Consider the following 26,651-nt stretch of genomic DNA (forward strand, 5'->3'; position numbering starts at 1 on the left):
CGGACCCCAGGGTGAAAGGTCGTTATTTGAATTAGTAGAGTGTGTCTCGATTCAGAGCTGGGGACCCTTCCTGTCTTCTCCGTGTGAGTGGGGGGGTGGGCTGTTGGCACAGAGGTCAGAGAGCAGAGAGGGGCAACATGACGGGGGGGGAGTCCCCCCCAGCAGCTTGTTGGTCTCCCTGGTTCGTGGATTCATAGCCATCTCTTTCCTGGGGGCCCTCTGCTGGCCTCGCAGCCCCAGGATCCCAGGATTTTACAGTCAAAAGACTTCTTGGAGACCCGCCTCTGGGACAGTTCTCACGCTTTTGTTCTTCTGGCTTCTTTCCGTTCTTAAAAATTCTCGAAGACCCAGAGAATGGGGTCTTGGGGTTGGTTCCCATATTAGAAACTAAAAGGGAGAAAATTTTTAAAAGGTTTACATATTAATTCAATAAAAATAAAGTGATAAACCCATGACATGTTCATATAAGTAACATTTTAAATGGAAAAGTAATAACATTCTACATGAAAAAGTAATGACATTTTCCAAAAGGAAAAAAGCTATTTAGTGAAAGAATAACAATGTTTTGCATTTTTTGTTGTTGTTGCAAATCTCCTTAATGTTTGGCTTTCACGGAAGACAGCGAGCCGCCTCTGTGTTCCATCCTGTGGCATCGCATGTCCTGTGGGCTCGGGAAAATTCCACTGTGAACTCCTGAGAGAACGTGACTGAGAAAAGCAAGTCATCCCTTAGTCCTGTAGAAGGGAGTTCTGATCTGATGCTTCCCCAGGGGAGGGCCGCAGCCCCGGGTACCTGGTCCACACCCGAGCATTGCTGCTCCCGTGTGACTCCTGTGTCATGCGTGAGGAAACTGCACTCTGCAGATCAGGCAGCGTCGTGGCTCGGAAGTGGCCAGACCCCGCATGTCCACTGCCTCTGCCCCTCGGCTCTACCCTGGCCCCCGTCCCACCGGTCCTCTGAAGCGTGTCCACACACTCAGCGCTTTGCACCAGAGAGAAGCATCAGCTGTTGGAGAAGACGCGACTTTCTGCCGTCCTGAGGCATGACGTTTCTTTCAGCCCAAACCCAATCCCTTCTAGTGAAAACCGACCGTGTCTTTTCTGGAGGTACGGAAATCAATGGAAAGCAAAATTCAAGATGCCGTGGACAGAACTTTCCTTTATATAATTCTATAGATTAGAGGATATTGACTTCTGAGTAGAAGAAGGGATATTTAGAATTAGGGATTATTTGATAATTGTAGAACAGAGGTGCTGGGTACATTTAAATGGTCAACATGGTGCCCTTTGATTTCAGACAAAGCTGCTTACGTGTGATATATGCACTTGACGTTTTATTATAATATTGAGTTTGTGTTCTGCCTCTAAAAATGAACAAAGACAAAAGTCAGTACCAACCCAACAATGATTGGGGTAAAGACTTTGTCGAAAAGACGTTTTCCTAAAAATCTAAGTCGCTTCATTCCTTGTTCTTAAATTTGTAATACGAGAATATCATCTGGGAATTTGTTTTTTTTTTTTTTTAAAGATTGTATTTATTTATTTGACAGAGATAGAGACAGCCAGCGAGAGAGGGAACACAAGCAGGGGGAGTGGGAGAGGAAGAAGCAGGCTCATAGTGGAGGAGCCTGATGTGGGGCTCGATCCCATCACGCTGGGATCACGCCCTGAGCCGAAGGCAGACGATTAACCGCTGTGCCACCCAGGCGCCCCAAGGAATTTGTTTTAACCTATTATTACATTCCATTGAAATCCAAATTATTTTACTCTGTCATCACAGGTGTCTCGAGAGATCTTTTAGCTGAATGTATATTTCCTGTTAGCACAAATGGAGCTGCCCGCATGTGGGGAAGGAACAGGGAGCCGTGGGAGTGGCAGTGGGGGGCACAGAACATCAAAATGTCAGGACAGTTGGGTAGGAGTCAATTAATCATGAGTGATCATTCCCAAATTTCATTAGTTGTCGACAAAGTGTTCTTATTTCAACGATTATCAATTTACTTAGGCCTCCATTTAACACTTAAAGCAATGGAGACCGTTAACAGTGAGTTACGAGTGCCTTGAGATTCTAATTCAGCTCACGGAAGACACACGTCAGATACATGTGAACCCCGGAGGGATCGAAATTGTTGGCTCTGCTGGAATTTTGTTACATTAAAAATTATCTCAAGAGGGCCACTGACAGGGAATCTGGATTCTTGGCATTCCAAGATTATTTTTACTGATGGTGTTGTCGCTGTGGTGTTTACAGCTGTGACTATGACATCTCTCCACTCCACATCCAGAATGCCCCTGAAGTCTTCCTTAATCTCGGGGATGCCAGCCTCTGGCTACACAGCCCAGCAAGCCCAAATGCGCTTCACCACATCTGCAGTAGGGAGACGGGTTTTTCAGAAATTTTGTTTATTGTTTATTTATAAAGGAATGAATTATTTATAATGAATGAATGAATTCATTTATTCATTTTTATAATGAATGAATGAATTTCATTTTTTATGAAATTTATATTGAATTTATAAATTATTTATAATGAATGAATGAATTCATATATAAATGAATAATTCAGAAATTATTATTTTTTAAGTAAGAAATGAATGCATCAGGCTCTTGTTCATTCAGAGATTTTCATTCCTATATGAACAAAGTTCCTTCGTTGTTTGACTAGTTTAGGCCAAGAACTTCATTTCTTACCCTCCTTGAGTGAAACGATAGTGCGTAGCCCCCATTACAACTCACCTGCTGGGTTAAACTCAACCATATTTGTAAATATAGACACAACCGTCTGACTCTAGGTTATTCACCTCCAATCACCAGTTTGGACACAAGCAAAAGGTTTTTTGTTTGTTTGTTTTCGTTTTTGCGAGACAGTAATTTTCCTCGATGTCTTGATCTGTATCCTGATACTTGTTCTTCAGAGAGACTCCAAGAGTTAAAGGTTTTATTGACACAGAAGGTCGGAAAATACTGGAAGGAGAGTGGCCGCTGGGAAGCCTCCAACGTGAAGGAAAGATTTACGAATAATAAACCCTGGCAGAGCTTACTTTCAGAGCCCGGAGGCTTACCCAAGCTAAATTGAATTTCTAAAACTGGAATGGATTTCTCTTGATTTAGTGAGCTGTGATACATTTGTTTCCAGAAAGCTCTGTCTTGGGGGGGGGGGGGCATGGAGGCACGTGATTTAAGAGAGGGATCCGCTCTTACCCAGGCTGTGGGTAAATGTCCAGAAGGAAGGTGTTATTCTCCCCGCCTGTGGAACTCACTGCAGGTGTAATTTCTTTGAGGCGTGAGTCCGTGAGCAAGAACGCAGGTACCGAGCTTGGGGAGGTGGGCCCCTTCTGTGGGAAAGAGGTGGTGGCTGGAGAAATTTCTAGTAGGTGTGGGAATGTGCTAGGACCACATAATGTTCAGTTTGCTTTGATATGACTATATGATTGCTAACAACGAGTGAGATCAGGCATTATTCTGGGTGCTGTCCTCTCCTTGTTTCAAATAAAACCCAGACCATGGAAATTTAAGTTTCTCTCTCCTTTGGATTTGAGAAAACACACACGCACACACTGAAATTTTGTTTTTCTGCTATCAAGTGGGTGGAGAGAGAGATTGAGAAAGATCTGTGCTCATAGATAGACTTAGACACTACCATTAATCTGAGTGTGATTGTGCAAATAAGAAATGAAATCCGAATGTTTATCCCCGGAGCAGCCCCCTCTCAGCTCCAGATCACGTAGTAGAGAGCCACATTTTTTCTTTTGGCGCTTTTGGTGTGTGGTGACCTTTCAGTACCTGCAAAAGGATGTGGGCAGATTTTGCCTAGGACACGTCGAAGCTGCCAGCTCTCCCTGTCTGTGGAGGTGTGTGGAGTGCGGTCTCGTGTATGAGGGTAGATGATGAGCCGGGAGTAGGATGGGTCCAGCAACAAAGGGGACTGGGTGCTCACTGTTGCCACCGAGAGAGAGAGAGAGAAGGTCAGTCTGGCAGGAGATGTTGCCTGGCTGATCCTGCTTTTGTGCACAAGATGTTTGAATGAAAGGTGAGAGGAAGAAATGAAATTTCTGGAAAGGCTACAGAGGCATCACGCCATGCAACCCCTGAATCAGGGAGGAGACCTGGTTCCACTTCAAATGCAGGGTAGGAGAGACCCGAGTGCAGGGCCGACAGAGGGAAGGTCACAGCCCGCAGGGTGGGTAGGCAGCGTTCCTACAGGCTGGTGTGTGCCCGCATCTGGCAGCCAGGATCTGTGACGCTCCGCACGAAGATCTAATACACCAGCTCTGCCTAAATCTGAATGGGAGTTTAGGTGGGAACTTGTCATCCGCCGCTAAACCTCTTTGTAAAGGGGAAAAAAAGAATTCGGAATGTTGGGCAGCAACACATATCAGAAATACACTGTTCACCATGTTTATAGCCCGCACCTGGCGGTGGGAAAAGCACCTCCCCAAAGTTATCAACCTCTCAGGTGTGCAACGATTACCAGGCCAGAAAGCTCTAAATCTGTCTCCGGCTAGTGTAATCAAGCCGCGAGCTGCGGGAAGCCCCGAATTTGCCTGTGCTGACATATTGCGAGCGCGGCCGTGAACACCACAGACACATGAGGCTTTCAAGGCGAAAAAAATCAAACGACTCTGGTCTCCATCTGGGGCCTCCTGGCCCTTTCTCTCTTTTTCCATACTCAGAGCAACCAAAAAAAATAAAAATCAAAATCAAAACCAGAGTGATAAAACCCTAACAGGGCTTTCAAATCTTAAAGCGGTTTGTGCCCTTCTTCACTGTCAGCATGCAACACTCGGAAGATCTATATTCCAGAAGGAAGGGATGGGCACACAAGGTTGCTTCTGATATGGATCCAGAGGGAGAAAGAATGAAATTGGAATTGCTGATGTAGCCAGGCCTTTAAACCACCAGGTTCTGCACACAAACCTGGTCAATGGGTAATATTGTTCAACAAGTGAGTCGATCTCACCTGAAGGTTATTTTAGGGATTAGTGATGACAGGAAATTTATTACTGTTAATCTTAGTTATACCAGTGATCTTTTTTTGGGGGGTTGTTTCCAGGCTGAGCATTACAATGACTTCAGGGCGCAGGTCATACTTGGGATGGATACGGAGCTCCGTAATCCAATGTCTTCAGAGTAAAAGCACTGGAAGCGTCGTCAGTAGGAGAGGAGATTTGTATCTGCTCCTAGCTGTCAGTCTCTACATCTGTGTACATTTGCATAGCTTAAAATGCTCTCATGCACGACCTTCTGTCTGATTCCCAGGCAGCCTTGGGCGGGGGGTAGGGAGGCCGTGTCAGGCGAAACTCCTCATGAGGTTGGTGATTTGTCCAAGGTCACACGAATCACAAGAGGAAAGTTGTGGTTGTCTGGCCCACAAGGCGGACACGCCAGATTGTCTCCGTGGACATCCCCTGCTGAGATGCCTCTGGACCTGGGGTCTTGCTGCAAACTCGCAACAAGGATGGGCTGTGGTCTGAGCCCATGGAACAGAATGGGCTAGACAGGCCTACATCTTGGCCAAGCCAGAAACCAGTCTTTAGCAGCACCATCACCTCATCCGCTCATTAACTGGCCCTGGGAAATGTGTGTGATGTTAGACTCATTACAGGGACAGCCACATTAATTTTTAAAATGAACACATTGAAGCAATACGCTAATGAATGGGCTTATCCATATTTTCCTTCTTCTTCCTCTCTCCCTGCACCCCTTCCTTCCTTCTTTGTGAAATTGAACATTGGATAACTTTAGACTAGCCGAAGATAGAATTCTGTTTCATATCATGTGGAGAAGGCCCATATGCCTTAGCGGAAACCTGAAGGTATAAATTAGGTTGAAAGAATTGCCATTTAAGATCTTTTTAAGCCCAAGAAGCAACTCGGACCAGGAAAATGGCGATCCTTCTTTTCTCTGGAATCCTGCCTTAATTGGGACACAGGAACATCTCATGTTCTGCTAATCGATTATTCGTATGGAAATAATATTTCTCAAGTGCTTGAAAACATTTTGCTCTTTTAAGCATGTGAAACATTCATAATTTTACTTATAGAATTAATTCACAGCAAGCAGCTTTTCAGAAGAGAGAACCGACTTGAATCTCAGCCTGGGCTTTCCGATAAGATGGTTTAAATTTGTAGGTTTCATATGCGTGAGTTCGTCTGTGATTAGAGGCACGTGAGAATGCTAACGTTCCTTCATGAGAAAGGGTGTTCTTGGTAGATAGTGGGCTGAAGTGTCTTCAGAAACTGAACCCCCTCTCAGGCTGGACTGGCCCTCCCAGTCACAGGAAGAGGAAGCCTTGGGGTCCCTGTAACTGTCTCCCTGGGCCTCCTTCCAGCCACCACAGATCTTGCTTCAGACCCGAGGGCAGAAGTTGCCCTGCCTCTCCCAAGAAAGCTCTCTGCCACTGATTCTAGAACGTAGCCTCGCAGAGAGCCCCTGGCGCGTGTTGTGAACTTATGTAAATTCTACTCAACAGTATTGATCGGTTTCTTCCAGCATTCTTCATCAGTAACCGGTGGGAGTTTCTGATCAATACTAATTAATTGTGACAGTTTGGCTTAATTTGGGCCATTCAATCAAGAAACAGTGCTCGTTTGTTCCATGTACCATTTTTATTCTCTCCATAGTGGGCTTCTTGTTTTCAGGGAGTGACTGATTTTCATTAACGTGGGCAAGCTGAGAAGAGATTTGGCTCTGAATGCTCTTTTTTAAGCATTCGAAAGATGATAATGGTTTTTTGTGTTTTTCGTTTTGTTTTTTGGCCCGGCGCTAAAACCTTGTCTAACAGACTGGCTGAGGTCACTTTGCCCTCGCTTTTTTGGGGGAGTCACGAGAGCAAATGCTACGTATGGGTCGCCTCACACCAGTTCACCAGCCACGCGCTCTGGAAGACAAGATCTCGCAGACTCTTTCCTGGTGGTTCTCTGATTGACGCCTCCTTGCCTTTTTCACTCTTTGCGAAGGATAGGGCCACCAACATCAGGGTCTAGGGAAAGATGAAAACATGGCCCTCTTGTTAAACAATGATTAAGCGGAACGTCACTCACCGTGCTGAGCGTGCGGCCCTATGCACGTTGCCTGGCTGGGAAGCCAGCCTCTAAGGGCACCGGATACAACCTTTTTCTTTAAAACTATTCAATATGTAGCATTCATTTTACAATACGTTTTCTTTCCAGCACTTTCTAAACTGCTGTCCTGGTTTACGCCCAGCAGATAGATAATTGGAAACTTTTTAGGGTGTGAAAAATTAATTTGAATTTAAGTAATTTTGCAAATAAGGAGAACAAAACTTCCCTACTCTTTATGCTTTCCTTACTTTGTAATGGACTTGGCGAATCCTCCTGGATCACTTTATGCGCCCGTTGTAATTGTGTATGATTTCTGCTCTTGCATCCTACTTTGTAGAAGATTACTGATGGCTCCAGAGTCTTTGGCTTATGGAGAGGGAGTTCTAAGTCTCCTTCTCTTACTCGGGGCAGGTATGGCTTCTCAGACCAGCTACACACAGCAGAGGGGGTGCACGGGGTTTCTGGGCCCAGACCTTAAGAAACTGGCAGCTTCAAACTTTTTCTCTCTGGGAACCCTTGCCGTGGGAGAAGCCAGTGGCCGCATGAGAAGTCCCATACCCCGAACCCGTCATGGGGAGGAAGCCCGGGCCAGCTGCGTGGAGCAGCGGCTTGGTGAGATACCCGATCAGCCAGCGACGGTACCGTCTTTCCCAGCCCCGCTGCCAGACGTGCGGTGAGGATCTCCCAGGTGATTCCAGCCCCGGGACCACCTCGCTGCAACACACGGAAGGCTCCTCGCAAGAAGTGCCCGGCTGAGCCCGTCCACCTCTAGAGCCGGTGGGCAGAGTGACCACTTCCTGCATTTACGCTGTTCAGTTTGGGGACAATAATTACCTGTTGCATACCGACACCTGTCGTCTTTACTAGCCTGTCGGCTGGGTGTCCTCTCACTCCACCCCTCCTTCAAGTCCATCCTGGACTGTTTTCTGTTCTTGCTGGCAGGAATGTAATCTGGTCAGGAAGCAGACCTTTAGGTTCTTAGAACAGGGATGCTGCAAAACTGTATCAGCCGTAGCTTTTTTTGTCATTCATTCATTCACCTGCTCTGTGCTAGACATTGTAATCAGAACGGGCGATGGAGTATTTTAAAAGAGCAGCACCGGGAGAGTGGGGCGGGAAGTCCTTAGTGACAAATAGACAGTCCATGGTCCTGGGAGGGGACGGAGGGCGCACCCCACCCCTGAGTAACTTGAGGAGAGCTAAGTACAAAGGGATTGTTTGCAAAGATGTGTGTAGGGTTTAAGGAAACCTGCATAGCATAGCACGGCACCTCAGGCTAGCAATGGCAGAGCCTGACGCGAGGCGCCAGAGTCCAAAGAGGATGCTGTCTGGAGAGGCAGCCTGATGGGGGCTGTGTTCTTCTGTTGATGGACATACCTGAGCGGCAGTGACTATGCAGACTTGTAGGGTTGCCACATTTAGAAAATGAAAGTACGGGATGCTCAGTTAAGTTTCAGTGTCAGATAAGAAAAAAAAAAAAGTATAAGTATGTCCCATGCAATATTTGGGACATACTTATACTAAATATTTTTTCATTGTTTTTCTGAAGTTTGAATATATGGGCAGTCTGTATTTTATCTGCAACCCTAGCAGAGATGGAGGTGAGGGAATCAGTACCCAGATCTCTCTCTTTCTGTCTCCTGATTGCCTGTAGTACCATCCACTGGAGGAAGCCAACCAAAGCCATAGAACTATGGTAGAAGCAGAGAGCAAATCCGATGAGTAAAGGTTGAAAAATTGCGTTGTGCCTTGCCCATGCACTTTCCTCACTGGAACTTAAGTCATCCGCTACCCCTCTCAGTCTTCCCTAATGAAAAAATAGCTTATTATACTATAAGTGATGGCAGCTTTATACAGACAAAGCAGGCAGGATTGTTGTAGACAGATTCTAGATTGGTTAAGAAGGAAGGAAGGAGAAAGGAAGAAGAAAGGAAGGAAGAAAGAAAAAGAAAGAAATGCCATTTATTAATATTATCCTTTTCTTTGTGTGGTGTCATTGGTTGGCTTAATGTTTTTAAAGGGAGGAAACCTGTCGGCTCTATTTTTGAAAGAGCAGTTAGGCTCCTGTCACCTCCCTCCAGTGATCTGGGTCTGGGTCTGGAAGCCGCAAACTGAAGGCTTCCAGAAAAGCTGCCTCCCGATGGTCCACTGCACCTGTGGATGACTCACCCACCTGTCCTGAGCCACTGGGGAAAGTGGGGGGCTGCCAGTTGGGAAAAGGGGAGTTGCCAGTGACCCCAGGTGCTGCCCAGGAGGGCTGGAATATGAGCAACCAGCCTGGGGCTGAGGAGTCAAGTTGGGAGGGACGCAGCACTGGGCGCTCCCCGGGCAGCATTTCAGACAGGAGAAGCTGAGATTTGCTTTCACTGCCCTGGAGGGGGATCAGGTTGTAGACTGAAGTCCTTCGTTTCAGAACTTTGAGTTAAACTTCAGACTTGTGACTGCAAGATCAGCTGGTTAAGAAATACGAGAAACAACCATCTCTCTCTTTTAATCAACTGCAAGCCAGAGCCCAAATCTCCGTCCCTCTCCTTCCCCGCACAGCCAGGGGAATTGTTCTTTTGGGCATGTTGGGGAAAATGATTTCCCACAGAAATGAGGACTTGAGTCCCTTTAATAGAAACCATACTTTGAAAGTTCAAGAGGAAAGAAAGATAACCAGTATTATGGGATCATTGAATTTGAAATGTAATTATTTGTAGCTTTGCTTTTTCCAATATTAATTTGAAGGTGTATATATTATTATTATTTTTAACAGAAATTGTTGCTTATCATGATAGGGAAGGCTAATTATTTGCATATTGCTAGATTTAATTCAATGAGACATTTAAAAAAATTATATTTCCCTTGAAAGTTATCTCCCTCCCCCAGAAAACGAACTGACTAGAGGATGCTTCTAATGTGGGATTCCTCTGAGTTCTTGCCAGAGAACTGTGCCTGGAGCCTCTTTCCGTTTTCCTGTTGGGATCTGGAATTGAGTAGACCAACGATCGGCTAAAACATGTATTGATTCCATAGACAGGAGGTGGGGGTGGGAGTGGGGGTAGGAAATCGGAAGAGAGAGATACAGCCTCCTTTACGTTTATGAGAATACTCCTTCCAGTAATTTACAATTACATGAAATGGAAGCTTGCTGCCATTTTTGTGCTTGGCAAGTGGCCTCTTCAATATTTCTAAAATGCCTTCTTCTCTTTCCACCATTCCACCATTCCACCATCCCAGACCTTGAAGATAATTGAAAATTGAACTGCACTCCAGGATTCATTTAGAAAGCAGAGTGTGCTTGGATGTCAGAGAAAAGCTTTCCCGGCTAGGTGCTGATGTGAGCCAAGTAATTTCCACGTTAGACTCTTCCTATCATAATTAGCTCACAGACCTAAGTGCAACAGGATTGACCTTTGAACGCGGCAGAACTCATTACCCACAGCACAGAATCACTCATTGTGCTAATCACAGTGGAGACAATGAGTCTTCTTGCCTCTGACCTTTCTTAGATCTTAGAGTTTGAGAGTTTCAAACATAAACCTTTTGGCAGTTTGAACTGCTGTGCACTCACGAAAATTCAATTTCCCACCAGTCCATAAAGCAAGCGTTTTTATAGTGTGCTTTGCAAATGGGCTAGGTCATCAGAAATAGCCCACGAAGTTGTGCGTTGTAGATTATAATGCATTTTCTGGCTACAAAAAATTCTCTTAATGTTCCTCCCAGGTAGTGCCACTCGATAACTATTTCATAGGAGTTTCAGAAGAAAAGAGAGAAATGTTTAGCGTCGAGGGTTTGCTGGGTTCATCCATGAATTAGCTGGCACCATGTGGCCACCCCTGCAGTATTTTGACATTTAAGCCAGTCGCTCTTAGGTTTTTCTTTGCCTTTCGGCTGTTGCCCTGATTGCAGTACCACTGGCCCTGCTTGGCTGGCTGTATGGTCTGGCAAGGAAACCACGTCTTCGTCTCCCATTTGCTCACGAAGGGGTGGGCGAAGAGGAGATCCCTGTTTCTTGTCCCGGCCATTTGTGGCTTGGCCATTGGCTGGTAGTTCACCTGTGGTAAATTGTTTCACTTCTTTGGGGCCCCATTCCTCCCTGTGGGACAATGTTGTGTCTTGCCTCTTGCCCAATTTTGCCACTTGGGGATCCTGTGGCTGTTACTTTCCGGGACACTAGAGGATGTTGACTTCTTTGGATTTTCTGTTCTGCAAACATCGAGGGAATATTGCCTGTGAGTCCGAAGGAGAAATACGGTGCTATTTCTTGGTGGAGGCAGTGGAGGGGAAAGAAAGTACAATGGGCAGACTCTGACTAGGATTGTCAGCGGCTGTGATAACAAATGTAACTATTTCAACCAAATGGAAACATTTGTTCTTTCATTTGGACAGACTGCATTTCCACATTGCTGCTTGCAGAATATGGGCAGAGGGCTTATTTCCTTGGACTTTCCATGGTGTGCATCCAACTGTGCATAAGGCTGCCTGACCGGTGGCTGGCCTCCTGGTGTGGACAGGTGTAGACAACAGTGGCCCACTCATCACAGGAACACAAAAGAAGTGGGTGGCCTCCTGCGGCTGGAATGAACACATCTGCGCACATAAAGAGGTTGCTGTCGGCCCTCCTGCTACCCCTGAAATTAAATTGTTCCTGCAGTTTTGCAGCCAGAAAATATTCCAATTTTCTTTTGAAACTTTGTAACCATTTCACTTGGGGGTTTGGGCAATGCCCCTGGCGCCATGCGCTACTGGAATTGTGCATGGGGCTGCCAACAAGCGCCCTTCCAGATCCTGGCCGTTGAATTACAGCGACTCGCTGTCTCGCTTTGCATTTTCTATAAACCCAGCCCATCGACACTCTACATTATGGCAATGCATGGAGAATTCGAACTATCATTTTGAAATTATGAGCCAGATTAGTTGGTGGACGGTTAGAATCATGTCTTAAAAGACACGGTAGCTCCCTGCAGATAAAATGAGCAGTCTTATTCTGTTCACACATCTCGAAGTTGAACAAGACCGTAACATCTTGCCAATTACGTATCTGGGACGGAAGTAGACTGTTAGGTCACCCTAGCCAGCCACAGCTGGCAAAATATAGCCCTCGCATGTATTTCCTCAGTTCAGCTTAAAATGACTTTAGTGAAAGGTCGGATGACTTAGCTCCGGGGAGCACTTCCATTCTCTAACAGACCGATGTTAGACATTTTCCCCGGACGTCCTGCCTAAATTGGTTTTCCATATCAGTTTCTTGATATCAGCCTCTATTAACGTTCCCTTGAGCTGCAGCAACCCAAAATGGATATTTTATCACTGCTTACATTTTTTATCTCGATGGAAATGCTTCTATTACCTCTGTTGATCATCAGAACGCTTTAAGGGATGCTGTTTCAATTCCGATCCCTTGAAAAATGATTTTTTTTTTAAAGCTTTTTAGAAACTGAATAAGTTTGGATCATGTTGCCTGACACTGGAAATTTTCTCTGTTTTTGGAATTCTTGAAATAAAAATACTCTGCTTTATTTTTGGTCTGTAAGAACGTATGCGTGTGGGGGGGGGGGCTTTGACGGCTCTCCTGTCATAGCGCCGCATAAAAATCCTTGCTTAAACAGTGGCGATGGCTCGTCAGACCAAGCACGGTTCACATCTGAATTTTTCCCAGGCGTTGGCCCTAAGGCAGTAGGAGAGACGTCTGGGGACTCAGAACTTCACTACTGCCTGGGAAAGTACTTCTTACTCCATTTCTTCTTGAGATTAGTTGTTGGAACATTATTATTAAATAATGCTTTAAACTAAAACCAAAACTCTACTGTTGGTTCGTCCTTCTGGGTCTGGGTACCAGATATGGTTCACCAGCCGAGTCCAGAGGCCGTGTAACCTTGTTCCGTCCTGGGCATCTGATTTTATTCTCTTTTTACAAATATGTGAACCCATCTTCCTGGTAAGTAGAAGAATAAATACAAAGCTTAAAATGACTCCCCTCTAGGAAGCTCTTTCCAGCAAATCAGCAAGTACTTGCCATTAGCTCTTAAGGTAGCGTCATTTTAAAAAAGCAAATGGAAGCGATGCGTCAAGCATAGGCAAAGGAATGTGGAAGCAGAGGCTGGTGGGGTCAGGACACCAGCCTGTGTGGAATTTAAACCACAACCAACAGTTCCTGGCACCCAACACCCATCTTTGTTAACACATTTACAACAGAGGCTGACACCGCTGCAAAGGCCATCCCTGTCCTTAGGATATTCCGACACGGAATGCGTGGTCACGTTCAGAACTTTTGAAGGGTATTTAAAACATGGGAACATGAGCAGTCTTGTCTCCTTCTGCTTCCCTCTGTCTCCTTGCTGTGCCTGAGAGGTGCAGAGAGTGAATGCAGGCACGTGACGCCTGACTGGATGGGGAATCAAGGTTGGTGGCAGCCTCAAGTTCGAGATTTTAAGCAGCAGCAGTGTTCATCAGCCCGACTGCAGCCGGACCTGGCATACATCTGCCTCTGCTTCGCTTCACAGACCCCCTTCCCAGGTGTTACCCAGAGCGTTGCCCCGAAAGTCAAAATCTGTATACACAACGGGCGCATTGGCCCCATAGTCCTGCGCATCTAACAAAGCTTGTAATCCCTGAAAATCCGCACAGGAAAATGCCTGTCCTCCGGGATTAGAGGCGCAGGGCTGAGAGCCAGGGTGGGAATGTGTCCGGTAAGATAGCGCAGCCCCTCCGCTCGGCTGCTGTGGGGGTCCAGGAAGAACACAGAAGCATCTGCTGGGGCTGAAGCCGGCCACCGGCACGTGGCTGGACGGAGGCATCCCTCACCAGGCAGCGCCGCAGAGCACGGGGAAGGAGAGGTGCACAGTCCAACGTCTGAGCACAGCGCTGGTCCCTTTCTGATGCGTGTGTAATGCTTTTTCTATCCACACTGCTGCTTCAACACAGCCCGGGGCTCGTCTGGTCTGTGGACTTCTGAGCCTTTCTCTCCCTTTCTCACCGAGTCTGCAAGGCAGCCCACCTGCCTCAGCCCCTCCTTTCCCTCTAAAGGCAAGTTCTCTGGAATGATGGGCGAGGGGAGCGCCCATCATTTCTGTATGAATGAGGTGAGCTAGTGCTCCTCGGAGGCTTCTTGAAGATGGCCTCTCATTAGGACTGCATTTGCTTTCATTTGAAAACTGGAGAACTTTATAAAATTCTCCATGGTGCTGAAATCTTCAGAGTTCAATCCTTTGAAACTTTGAAGGTTAGCAGCTAGGGGCAAATGAGTCTGGGAAGATTTCACCCTTCAGAAACGGTAAAACCAGGTCATATAAGGGAAAGGGAAAACTGCTAATATTTCAAAGCTCTGAAGGAAGAAAAAATGTGCCCCGAGCAGAATGGAGGAGGCTCCAGCCTGATTCAGGAAAACTGGCATTCCTTTCCTGTGTTTTCAAGCATTTCAAGCTACATGCTACAAAAGCTGGAAGGGGAAGGCTATGGGGGCAGAAGCCACAGCAGGAAAGCCCGAGAGAAATGCTTGGCAAAGGTTACTGAATATACGTGAAATATTTCTGTAAAAAAAACCTAAGGTTTTAAAAGTACTAAAGAGATGGCCAGCCATATCAGAAATTGCACAGACGTATGCAGCCCAAGAAAAAAGCCATACAGTTAAAAGGGAGGAAAATAGAGCCATACTGTACAGTGATATATATTTGAATTTCTATTATTAGTCTGAAATGAATTTGAATGAATTATATGCTTATTATAATGTATGTGTATGTCGACGAGGTTCATCTACAAGAAGGTGAAACTCTAAAAAAAACAACAGCTTAAACAATAAAGTTATTTCTTTCTCATAGAAAAGGTAGGTGGTCGAGAGCAGTCAGGATAGTTTCAAGGAGCATCAAGCACCTGTATTTCTTTTTGCCCTCCGCAGCATAAGACTCTTAACTTAATGGCCCAAAATGGCTGTTTGAGCACTTGCCATTGCCTCTGAATTCCGGCTAGCAGAAAACAGATGGAATAAGAAAAAAGGACAGAGTGTCAGCTTTCTTTTAAGGAGATTTCTTGTTTCCTACCCACATCATAAGGGCCAGAACCTAGTTGTGTGGCCATGCCCGACAGCAAGGAGGCCAGAGACCTAGCTCTGGGTTTGTAACTAAGGAACGGGGGATAAATAGAGGCAAGCAGCAGATTCGGCCACGATCCATTTCTGCTCTTGGAGTTTCTCGAGCGCTTATGTATCTGGCTGGCTTGCATGGAGGGCTGGTCTAAGGTGATGGATGATTCCTTTGTTCTCTGTCCTCCCGATCAACCTGAAGTCGTTTCTCTTTGTAAGCATGTGAAGGAAGGCAAACTGTGGCTTTTCTGAGGGGTGTGCTGTTAGGGAAGTTAGCTGCTGATTTCTGGGAAGGACTTTCCATTCTTTGCATGTGCTTAGAAGAGGGGAAGAAACATTTGGTGTGTTAGCCTCACCTTTACCTACTGTGATTCAAACTATTCTCCGGTCAGGACTAAAGAATTTTCTATGCAAAAAAATGAAAGCCTGGTCTCTGATCTCCAAACACACAGAGGATGAACCCCTTTCCCTACATAACTCCCCTGTCCTTCCCCTGCCCCCATATAAACGAGGCATGCCTACAGCAGATGGTGGCACAAAGAAGAGAATCCACTCTTGCTAGTTTGAGTAGAAGGGGGTCATTACACGGTATCAGCCCCTTAGAATCTCTGAGAGGCAGAGAACCCAGCCTGGACCGCACACAGCCAGGGACACTGTATCCAGAAACACCGACCACGTGCAGGTTTTTCCAGAAGAATCCCCGCCGCCGTTGCTGCCAGGCTCGTGGCACCAGGCACGGAGAGGTCGATGTCCCTACAGCCGCCCCAGAGAGATCCAGTGTCTCTGCCTCCCTGCTTGCCAGAGCTGGGGTCCTTCTGTGTTTGCCAGCCACCCCCAGTGCTCGCTTCTGCCTTCTCAGATCCCGCCACATCGCACCTGCCTGGCTGGCCCCAAGCCTGGGTGGCAGAATCCTCCTTCCAGGACCCCTGGGAATGGATTTCCCCCAGCTGTCAGCGTCTGCGGCGGAGCGAGCCGGCGGAAGGAGAGGGTGTTGGGTGAGCCAGTCTGCATGCCACCGTCCTGGGGAGCAGTGCATTCGTAATTGCTCTTTATACACGACCCAGCAGGCTGGCGCACACTCCCTCCTTGTCCCTCCGAACATCTCCAGAGGCAAATGAGTCTCGATTCATGATCATCCCCGTTTCAAACACAGGGGAGCGTTTGAGCCCCAGAAAGGCACATCCGACCACACTCAAGCAGTCGGAACTCGAGCTTTCCCTAGTGAAGCTTTTTCTTTATTTCTTTATTTTTTCTCAAAAATGTAAGCATGTTGGCTAGTGCTATGGGCGGAACTGTGTCCGCCCCTCCCAACATTCATAGGTTGGAAGCCTAACCCCTGGTACTTCAGAATGGGACTGTATTTGGAGACAGGGTCTTCGAAGAAGTGATGAAGGTCGAACGAGGTCATTAACATGGGTCCTAACCCAGGACAACTGGTGCTCTTATAAGAAGAGATCAGGACCCACATGTGCACAGAGGGTCGACCGTGGGAGGACACAGTGAGAAGACGGCGTCTGCACGCCCAGGAGAGGGACCTCAGAGGAACAAACTCTGCCGGCACCTTGATCTCAGACTTCCAGCCTCCGGACTGTGAGCCAATACGTTTCTGTCATTTGAGCCCCCGTGGTGGTATTTTGTTCCGCAGCCCTCGCAGACTAATACAACTAGGAACCATTTTGCCTTTCCAAAAGAAAAATGAGTTTTTTCAATGATATTTCTATCTTCTGGTGTGTTATCTTCCTGGGCTTCACGAATTTTGGAGAAAACTTGATCTCAGCAACACCTATGTGCACCCATTCCATTGCCTAAACGGCCCAGCCTGGTAATCTTTCTATATAATTAAGGTGCACATAGGTAGGGGCCTGAGCTGCGGCACAATGGGCACAGAGGACTCGGAGCTGGAAGTAAGCCGTGGCCTTCAGCTGACCAAATTAGGCTTTGCATTAACAACAGCCGTTTTGAACAATGGAGACTGTGGGTTTCAGAATGCCTCTTTCAGGACAACAGAGAATTTCTCTCTCTTGGAAAAAGCTGTAAGAATCAAAAAGGTGCTAACTTGGTGTGGGGAAAGTTAGAGGCGGGGAATGCGTGTTTATCCGGTGTGAGAACACAATAGATGCGGACAGCCCCCGCGCCTGCTGCCGCTAATGCCTGACCTTGCTCATTAATCTCCACCGCTGAGCCAAGACCTGGAAAATTGCAGTTCTCCGCACCAGCAGCCCCCATTCAATAAACCCCGAGCCAGTGGGCAGGAACGAGAAACCGCTCAGAGCTCAGAGCTCCGGCGCCGGCTTGCTGAAATTCCACGCACCTTCTCTAATTCATCACCGACTGGCTTTTTCCCAGCTTTTTAAAGAAGGTGCATTGTTTTTTTTATTGGCATTTCATAGGATGGATGCTTGATGCCGGCATTTTTTGGAACTAGGTATACAAATATACCTTTATTATTTTTTGCAGGGGAGGACGTGACCTCTTCCCTAACACTGGGTGCCTTGTTCTCTGGGTATATTTTGATTCAATTTGAGGTTTAGGGATAAAAAATTCCAATCTTTGCTTCCTTTTCTGGCTGGTCTCTTTGCTTTCATTTCCCTGCCTCGAGGGCCTGGATTTGGGTCCTTACGCAGGAAGCCACACTGGCTCTCCCTGACCAATAGGTGGCCCGGGTGTGGGAGAGGGCGGAGAGCCAGCTAAGAGGCCCCAGGAGCCCAAGTTGCCCTGTATCAATTAGCTTAAGTATATCGAGGGCAACACAATGGACAGATGTGAATTCTTTCCAACTTAGTATTAAACTCTGGAAGAAGGTAGGGCATTCTAAGAACCTTCGTATTCTAATAGCCCATTTGCAAGGCATACTTAAGTTAAATGACTGTTATTTCTTTATGGTGTGCTGGAATTTAGGTCCTTTTATAGTAGGCTCCGTGCTGTGCTTCCGAATCAGGGCCGACTCCTACTCAGGACGATTCTATCCCAATTTACTGCTTATGCGCGAATTTCTGATCTATGGGATTAGGCCTTGGGAGGTCATTTGTTTCTATAAAATAAGTCTTAAAATATGGAGAGTTATCAGTATGCAAATGACTGTGCGTGCACGCGTGTGTGTGCATGCGTGTGTGCATGTGTGTACATGCGTGTGTGCATGCGTGTGTATGTGTGTGCATGCGTGTGTGCATGCGTGTGTGTGCATGTGTGTGCATGCGCGTGTGTGCGTGCAAGCCCCTACGTTCCTGACTCACCGCCAGGACCTCTAGGCAATGACTACAGCATCATCCACTCCGAAACAAATATATTTAAGAGTTTCTTCAATCAAGCATGGGGGTTAATATGAGGTATTTTGGAATGAGGCTGAGTTTCAAACTTTTTATCAGATCTTGGGCTGTCGCAGGATCCAGGAATAGCTCTGTTATGCTCTGGATGACTACATGTCTGTTAATTTCTAAAGAATTTATGCTAATTATTTGAAGTCTGCTACTTAGATTGTGGATGCATGGATGGAGAATAATTTTTCAAAACGTGCTGTTTCTTGGCAGCGGAGGGCCCCTGCTGCCCCTCCCTCCTGGGCAGATGGGTCCTAGCCTTGCTTTGGGGACCAACCTCCTTCCCTGACCCTGTCTCTTTCCCAGAGCCCTTACCTGACCTCAGAACACAGACACAGACACACACACACACACACACACATAGACACACACACACCGACACACACACATAGACACACACAGACACAGATACACACAGAGACACACACACACATAGACACACAGACACACACATAGACACACACATAGACACACACAGACAGATACACACAGAGACACACACACAGACACACACACAGACACACACATAGACACACACAGACACACACATAGACACACACAGACACAGATTCACACAGAGACACACACACAGAGAGACACACACATAGACACACACAGACACACACAGACACAGACACATAGACACACACACAGAGACACACACACATAGACACACACAGACACAGATACACACAGAGACACACACACAGAGACACACACATAGACACATACAGACACACACAGAGACACACACACACACGGACACACACACATACACAGACACACACAGACACACACTTTATTTTTGGAATTTATGAAATTCCATTACTTATTTGTGCATTTACCTTTTTATTTTCTGTTTCCCCCCTGCCCCTAGAGAGCAGGGCTTTGGGCTTGTTCTTTGCTCTCTCTCAGCCCCTACAACAGTGATGGACCCATACTAGGCCTTCTCAACCATTTGCTGAATGATAGGATTTGGTCTAAATTCTCCTGGACCGCCCAGTAAACGAACAGATTTTGCAAACTGGTTGACTCTCTCAGGTGTTTCACTTGGACCGTTTAAGATTTTCTTTCCCCCTAAGCAACATTAACTGGTCCATACGAAAAGCTGTCATCTTGGCCTCTAAGGATCTGAAAGTAACGCAACCCTGCTGATTAAAAAGAAGATTTGGAGCAAGGCTGGGCTTCCGAATCAGCCCTTGGCCAGCGCTCGCCGGGCGATCTTGGGCGAGGCATATTATGGTCTCTGTGCCTTTGTGAAATGGGGACAGCGGGCACTTCCTGCAGCTCTCGAGAATGTGGCAGCCAGACAAGGGAAGGAATACAAAGCTACTTTGAAACCTATAGAGCCCAAAGTTAGGTGAGGTGTTGTTATCGGTTGAATTGTGTCCCCCCAAATTCATATGCTGAAACCCCGATACCCGGTCCCTCGGAATGAGGCTCTATTTGGAGATAAGGACTTTAATGAGGTGATTAAGTTAAATCGAAGTTTTTATGGTGTCTGACTGGTGTCCTTATAGGAAGGGGAAGAGACGCCGGACCACGTGAGGACCCAGTAGGGAGGTATCTGTTGGTAAGCCAGGGAGAGAGGTCTCTGGAAAAACCGGATCTGCTCTCATGCTGGTCTTGGACTTGCCGCTTCCAGAACTGGGAGACAGCAAATGTCTGTCAGCCAAGCTGTCCGGCCCGGGGTACCTTGTAATGGCAGAGCCCTGCAGATGGACACAGGTGCCCAGTAAGAACCAGCTGACGGGCTGTAGCCCTGGTTTGATGACCACTATTCTAGCGCCGGCTCTGTGTTGATCCGAATAGATGCACGTCATGTCAAACCATTTCCCCCACGAGCGATTTTCATGGAGGTGTCGAAGACTTTCAGTGTCTCCTGGGATTGTTTTGAGCTGCTGGTAGCTCCTTCCTTTTCTATTTATGATCCTGTATTCTACATTTGCCATCAAATGATCTGTGAAAGAAAATCCACTTAACTCTATGAAGGAGGACCTATTTCATGCTCAGTGAAGAGGGGCTCTTAGGACAATGACATCTTCAAGCATGGCTGCCTGAACATCTCTCCTATGGCATCATAAAATCCAAAACAGCAGAACCACTTCCTGTCTCAGTTTCTGCAAAAGAAAGGCAGTATTTCAGGAAAATAGCATAAGAAATATCTATGGAACAGCCCTGGGTTCCTTCCTGGGGGCAGGTCAGGGCAGCACTGAATCGCGAGACTTCCGAGCCTGGGGGAGCATTGGCGCTCATGGTACTGGCCAGAGACTCAGCTCCGTGTTGTGTCTCGGTTGTCTGATGAAGTTTCTGCCCAGGGAGAAAAGTCTCATTGCTTGGGACTGTCTTGCAGCTGTGCTCCTGGTTCTGCGAGAGAAGTGGGGAGAGAAGGTTGGTGGACACACAGAGAGGAGGGGAGGCAAATAGAAGGGCAGGCGGATAATGTAGCGGATAGTGATGGCCTTTGAGACCAGGCCTGCTAGGTAATGGAGCTGGCAGAACCGGATGAGATCTCAGGGGCTCGTGGGGGCTTCCCGCCTCCCTGGGCTCATAAGACATTGCAGTTATGGGGGTGCCCCTCACAGCTCCAGAGCTACGCAGTCAGGAATTCAGGTTCCCTCCCATTCTCCAGGGGAGTTGGCAATCACTAGCTTTTTATAACCAGCTGATTGGTATGAATAACGTCTTGGCCGCTCTCCTGGTCAGCTTCAGAATTTCTTCAGAGGACACACGGATAACAATCCCATACTCCAGAGAGATACGAATAATAGCAGCCGTGCAGTAACGGGCAGGTTACAAAGTGCTCGAGTGAACTACTGCTCTCAGGCTGGTGGAAAGCCATCACCAGGAACTGGGTCCTGTGCCTTTTGCCTACCGGGGTTCTGAATTCAAATGTCAGGTAGAGAGCCCACCCCACCCAGCTGGAAGCCTGCACGCATTTTTTTTTGTGAGGCGGCAATAGAAGCATCTGGGGAATGGCTACAGGGTGGTCTAGAGACGAGAACAGCACACATATTCCCTCCGCTCATTTAGGTCTGCTGTCCCTCATGCGAGGGCCCAGGCCCCTCCAGTGCCTCCTAGCGACGGTGACTGGGGACTGCCGAGTTGATATTCACATGACCTGTGAGTCCTGGGCTGCACCTGTCTTTCTGTGTAGCCTCTGGGCCTTGTGCTGCTGAGCAAGGACGTGAAGTCACAAGCCCAGCAAACGCCACCTGCCATCCAAGAGACTGGGGAGGGCCTGACCCCTCGGTGCTGCTGCCTCATTGCATGTGATGGCTTTGTGGCCGGCCCTGCCCCTCTGCATCGGGCCCCAAGCATCTGAGAGTCTGAGCAGGTGCAGGGCCCGGGGGCTAGGGAGCCATGTGACTGCTCACACCCCCCGCCCCTGCTTTGCCGCTCTGGCACGTCCTGCTCACTACCACTGGGCAGTCGTTCAATTTACAACATGGCCCACTCTGCACGTCACACCGGTGGCTACGTGGAACGGACTTTTAAAAATGATTCTACCTCTCCATTTTAGAGATGAGCAAACTGAGACCCAGAGAAGCTATGAACCTTCCTGAGAGTCACAGAGCAGAGGGACATACCCCCAAGTCACTGTACCTGCTTCTGCCAGCTGCCTCCCTGGGACCAGGAGGACCTGAGGGTTGGGAGGGAGTCGGTCTTATCCCAGGGAAGCCTGGAGGACACTGCCTGCCTGATGCGAGGCTGCCTTTCCTTTATTCCCTGCCAGGTGCTGAGGCAGGAACTGTTCCAGGCATGGAGGGGCTTAATAGCCCACCCAGAGCTCACCCTCAGTGTGAGCTGCGTATCTGAAGGGCCCCCCCCACCGGATGCCTGAGTCTTTTCTCTCCACCCAGGCCTGACCATTCCCGGTGGCACCCCTCCCCCCATAAACGATGCTTCCTCATGTCACTCCAATGTGGCCACGTTTTGTGTCATGTTCACCAAGTTGTCTGTGGACGGTGCCCCTCCGGGGCCCCACAGAGGCTCTGCCGTGGCACCTGCCAGCCTCCTCCTGCTGAGTCTGGGGTTCTCTGAGCCCTGCTTTCCTAGTCTCAGGACACACTGAGCCATCTGCAGACCCTGGCGTCGTTTGCAGTGACCAAATCTAGTGGTTGTCCCTTCTCCACTACATTCCGGGGCCCCCTCCTCAGCTTTGCAAATCTCGGTGGAAGGAGTCACAGTGTCAGACCTTCCCCAGGGATGGCCTGACTTTGCCAAGTAAACAGAAGGTAACAGTTCCTGAAATATTAGTGCTTCCTTTTTAAGCATTGTAATATTTTTCCAACGAGGGAGGAACGTATAAATCACCTTTAACTGAAGATATTAGTTTCAGAGATGATTGTGAAATTTATTTTTATGACCCGTCCTCATAATCTCACATATTTCCTAAATGTACATAATCTTCTACCCCTTCTTTTATCATTTGTCAAAAAATAATATTGCTGTTTTCTTCAGTATTGTTAAGGGGAAAGATGAATCGGGTTGTTTAAAACCTTCAGGTTGCAGCAATGTTTTAAATCTAAAAGAGAGGTTTTCCGTGTCCCTTTGAATGTCAGCTGGTCACCTCCTTCACAATCAAATACAGGGGTTCCTCAGGGAGGAAGAGGATTTGGGGCTCTGAACCATCTTATGACAAGTCCTGGTGCTGAAGGTGTTACTTACCTGCCCACGTGGCCCGTGTGGAGGGTCCATCGCTGAGAGCACAGGAGCTGCAGCTGGTCCCAGCTCGGGCTTGCCAGACACTGCCCCAGCGCAGGTCATGCAATAATGCTAAAGAAACATGTCTAAGGTACTGCTGTGAGCCTCCCGGAACTCCTGCCCTGCCCGATGGCCCTGTCCACTATAGGTCCCTGCCATGCTGTTTAAATTGTGAATGCTTACTTGATGCGGTGCCGGACAAACCCACCGCGTCCTCTGTATCATCTGGGCTCTCATGGGTTAGAAAAAGATGGCCCCCCAAATATTCCCTGGACATTGGGGCGTTCGAAATTCACTTCTCTCGTGGGCATCGGCAGCCAATCTGGCATAGAGGAAAACAGTTCTACTGATTTAGGTCACAGACGCAGCAGTGTGCAAGGCTTGCAGAGCCACTGTCCTCTCCTCCCAGATGGAGGTATGATTGGAGGGATCTAGGTGACCAGCTGTCTCTGGGCAAATTGATAGGAGTTTGCTTAAGGGTCTGCAAAGGGAATGTCGCACAACCAGATATACTCATATATATTTATATGGGGCAACTCATATATATTTACATTTATATCCTTATCTATGTATCATCTATCATCATTTATCTGTATCTATCTGCCTATCTGTCATCTATCTATTATCTATCACCATCATCATCATCTATCATCTGTCATTTATCTATCATCATCTATCATATCTATCATGTATCTATCATCTATCATCATCATCATCATTATTATCTATCTTCATCATCATCATCTATCATCTATTTATTATCTATCTATCATCTATCTGTCAATCATCCATCTATTATCTATGATCTATCTATCTATTATCCGTTTACCTATCATCTGTCTAGGAGAGAAAGAACAGAGCAGGCAGAAGAGAACAAGACTGTCTCACTTGAAAGTGATCCCATGTCCTCAACCCTCTTTGTGAGGGGCATTGCCCGAACATTATTATCCAAAGTCGCCGAGAGAGGAAATGAGTGAATGATGAACTCTGGCTGCCTGGTGACAAAGTCAGGAGTAGAGCCCTGTCCCTGCTTCAGATGCCCCTGACATTCCCATTCCAAACTGGATGTGCCCGGCACACTGCTGGGCTTCCAGGTACAAGTCCAGGTGGCACTGACGTCTTGACCAAAGTGCTACAGGGTGGGTTCTGTCCCCAGCTCTACCTTGAGCTTACTCTAGGGCCTTACTGGGTGCTTCATCTGTAGACAAAATGTTGAGTCTCAACTCTGGCCACCTCTTGGAATCATCCGAGAGCCTTTTATAAAAGCAGGGCTGTCTGGTGTTCCCCCAGGACCATTGATGCATGTGACTTGGTCTTGCAACCAGGAGCCCTTCCTACAGCAGCCCTGAGTCTGGAGTGGGGCCGCGGCCTGCATGGTTTTGTTTTTTGTTTTTTTTTGTTAAAGATTTGATTTATTTATTTGAGAGAGAGAGAGAGAAAGAAAGAGACACAGAGAGCACAAATGGGGAGGGGCGGAGGGAGAAGCAGACTCGCCTCGGAGTAGGGAGCCCAACACGGGGCTCGGTCCCAGGACCCTGAGATCATGACCAGAGCCGAAGGCAGCCCAGGCCTGTATGTTCTTAAAAGAGATGCTTTGGCAGTTCTGAAGATTAGCTTTTGCCAGACTGAAGGAGTTGTAAAGGTTCTTCCCTTTTATGACTAGAGGGTTTTATTTATTTATTCGTTTTTACATTTGGCTTAAAGTCAGCTGACGCCCAGCGAAAAGAGACACTCAGCACGTGTTTTCACTTCTCTTTGGCTTATATTTTATTTTCTATAATTGTTACAGTGTGAATTAGTTAAATCCTTCCAGTTTAGCGAGCATATTGTTAAGTCTCCCTCATTGGAACAGAATGTGAGACCTGTGGAAGTTCAGCGAAATTGTGAAGGTCAAATGGGGTCATCTGCTGGTGACAAACAGAAGCTTTCGTTCAATCAGCAATCTCGTTGGCGATGGAAGTATACACAGAAACTCAGTGACTTTGACCCAGAGCTCTTGTGAATATCAGTCCCCCATTGGGTCAATATCTGTAGGACTATTTATTTTTTTATTTTTTTTATTTTTTTTTTTAAAGATTTTATTTATTTATGTGACAGAGAGACAGCCAGCGAGAGAGGGAACACAGCAGGGGGAGTGGGAGAGGAAGAAGCAGGCTCATAGCGGAAGAGCCTGATGTGGGACTCGATCCCGGATCGCCAGGATCACGCCCTGAGCCGAAGGCAGACGCTTTAACGACTGCGCTACCCAGGCGCCCCTGTAGGACTATTTAAATTCTATCTCTATGAGGTTATCGGGAAAAAGTCAAAGCACAGCTAATATTTTTAGCACCATGTGGTACATGGCCATGAGACATAGAAAATCAGGTATAGAAAGCATCTGAGGGGTTGGGACTGTGTTCTTGAGTTTCGTGGTCTTTTGCAGATTTGGGGCAGGCAGAGAATAGCCCAGGTAGATCCTGGCTCTGACGGGGGTCGGGACAAGCTCTACTCTGCGAACCAGGTCCCGTCCTGGGGGTGGTGAGTGCGTGCCGCGTGGTGACTGGCGGCTGTCTGTCTTCCTGCTCTCGGCTAGGTGATGGCTTCACCTTTGTGTTTTCTCTTGTTACAGATGGGCAGAAGAAAGTTCAAGAAGAATTCGACATTGACATGGATGCGCCAGAGACAGAACGCGCAGCCGTGGCCATTCAGTCTCAGTTCAGAAAATTCCAGAAGAAAAAGGCTGGGTCCCAGTCCTAGTGGGAGAGCCCCTTCCTAGTCTGCCAGAAGACACCGAATTCAACCATCATCTGTCAAGAAATTAAAAGAACAACACCCTAGAGAGAATTCATCTGCACACGATACACACATGCACACCTGTCCTGCAATGCATGTACAGAGACCCGTGATATTTATTCCCTGATAGGAAGGTGTAGACAGTGCAACTGTGAGTGGCTTAATCTCTGTTTATCTCTAGTATCATTCCTCCCGCAACTATTTTCCTTGATGTTGTAATAAAATGGAGTTATGATGCGTGATTCAAGTGTCTGCTTTGTCTCTCCCTTTTGATTAATCCTGGAAGTGACCAGTGTCAGAGATAACCATGGGGCAGTTGTCTGTTTTCTCCTTCCTTAAGAGTTAGAGCTGAAACACGGTGTTTCTGTGAAAAGCCTTCCTGCTGGGAACAAGAGATCTACTCTTTGCCATGCCTCTCTCATTTGAAGAGTATTAACCGCCAACTGGCAATGCATTTTCCTCTTACGATGGGAGTAGAGCCCTGTATCCTGGGTACCAAAGAGCCAGTCTTCCAGGGGAATTATGACTCACCCAGGAGAACAGGAAGGGGGAGGGCGGAGCATCGACGTTTGGCATGTGTCACTCCGATGTGCTCAGCAGGTGCACCTCACAACTCCAAGGGGCCACCCCCACCACTGAGACCATTGTCTCTGCACCTGGATGGCTCCAGCGAGAAGGTGGCTCTCCCTTCCCCGCTTGCCCCCAACCTCCCTGAGCTCCTTACACTGTAATT

General features: G+C 47.4%; 1 protein-coding gene across 1 annotated transcript in view; it reads left to right on the plus strand.

The window, feature by feature from the left end:
• The window catches only part of PCP4 (Purkinje cell protein 4), a 53,021-nt gene extending 26,861 nt beyond the window's left edge, over nucleotides 1-26,160 (plus strand). Inside the window, exon 3 of the mRNA XM_045813537.2 lies at nucleotides 25,755-26,160. Within this exon, the coding sequence (XP_045669493.1) occupies nucleotides 25,755-25,882 (128 nt within the window). The 3' untranslated portion in view covers nucleotides 25,883-26,160. The remainder of the gene's footprint in view (nucleotides 1-25,754) is intronic.
• Nucleotides 26,161-26,651: the final 491 nt, after the last annotated feature.

Source organism: Ursus americanus, chromosome 4, assembly GCF_024610735.1.
Source record: "Ursus americanus isolate L20-20 chromosome 4, mUrsAme1.1.p, whole genome shotgun sequence".
NCBI classification, from domain to species: Eukaryota; Metazoa; Chordata; class Mammalia; order Carnivora; family Ursidae; genus Ursus; species Ursus americanus.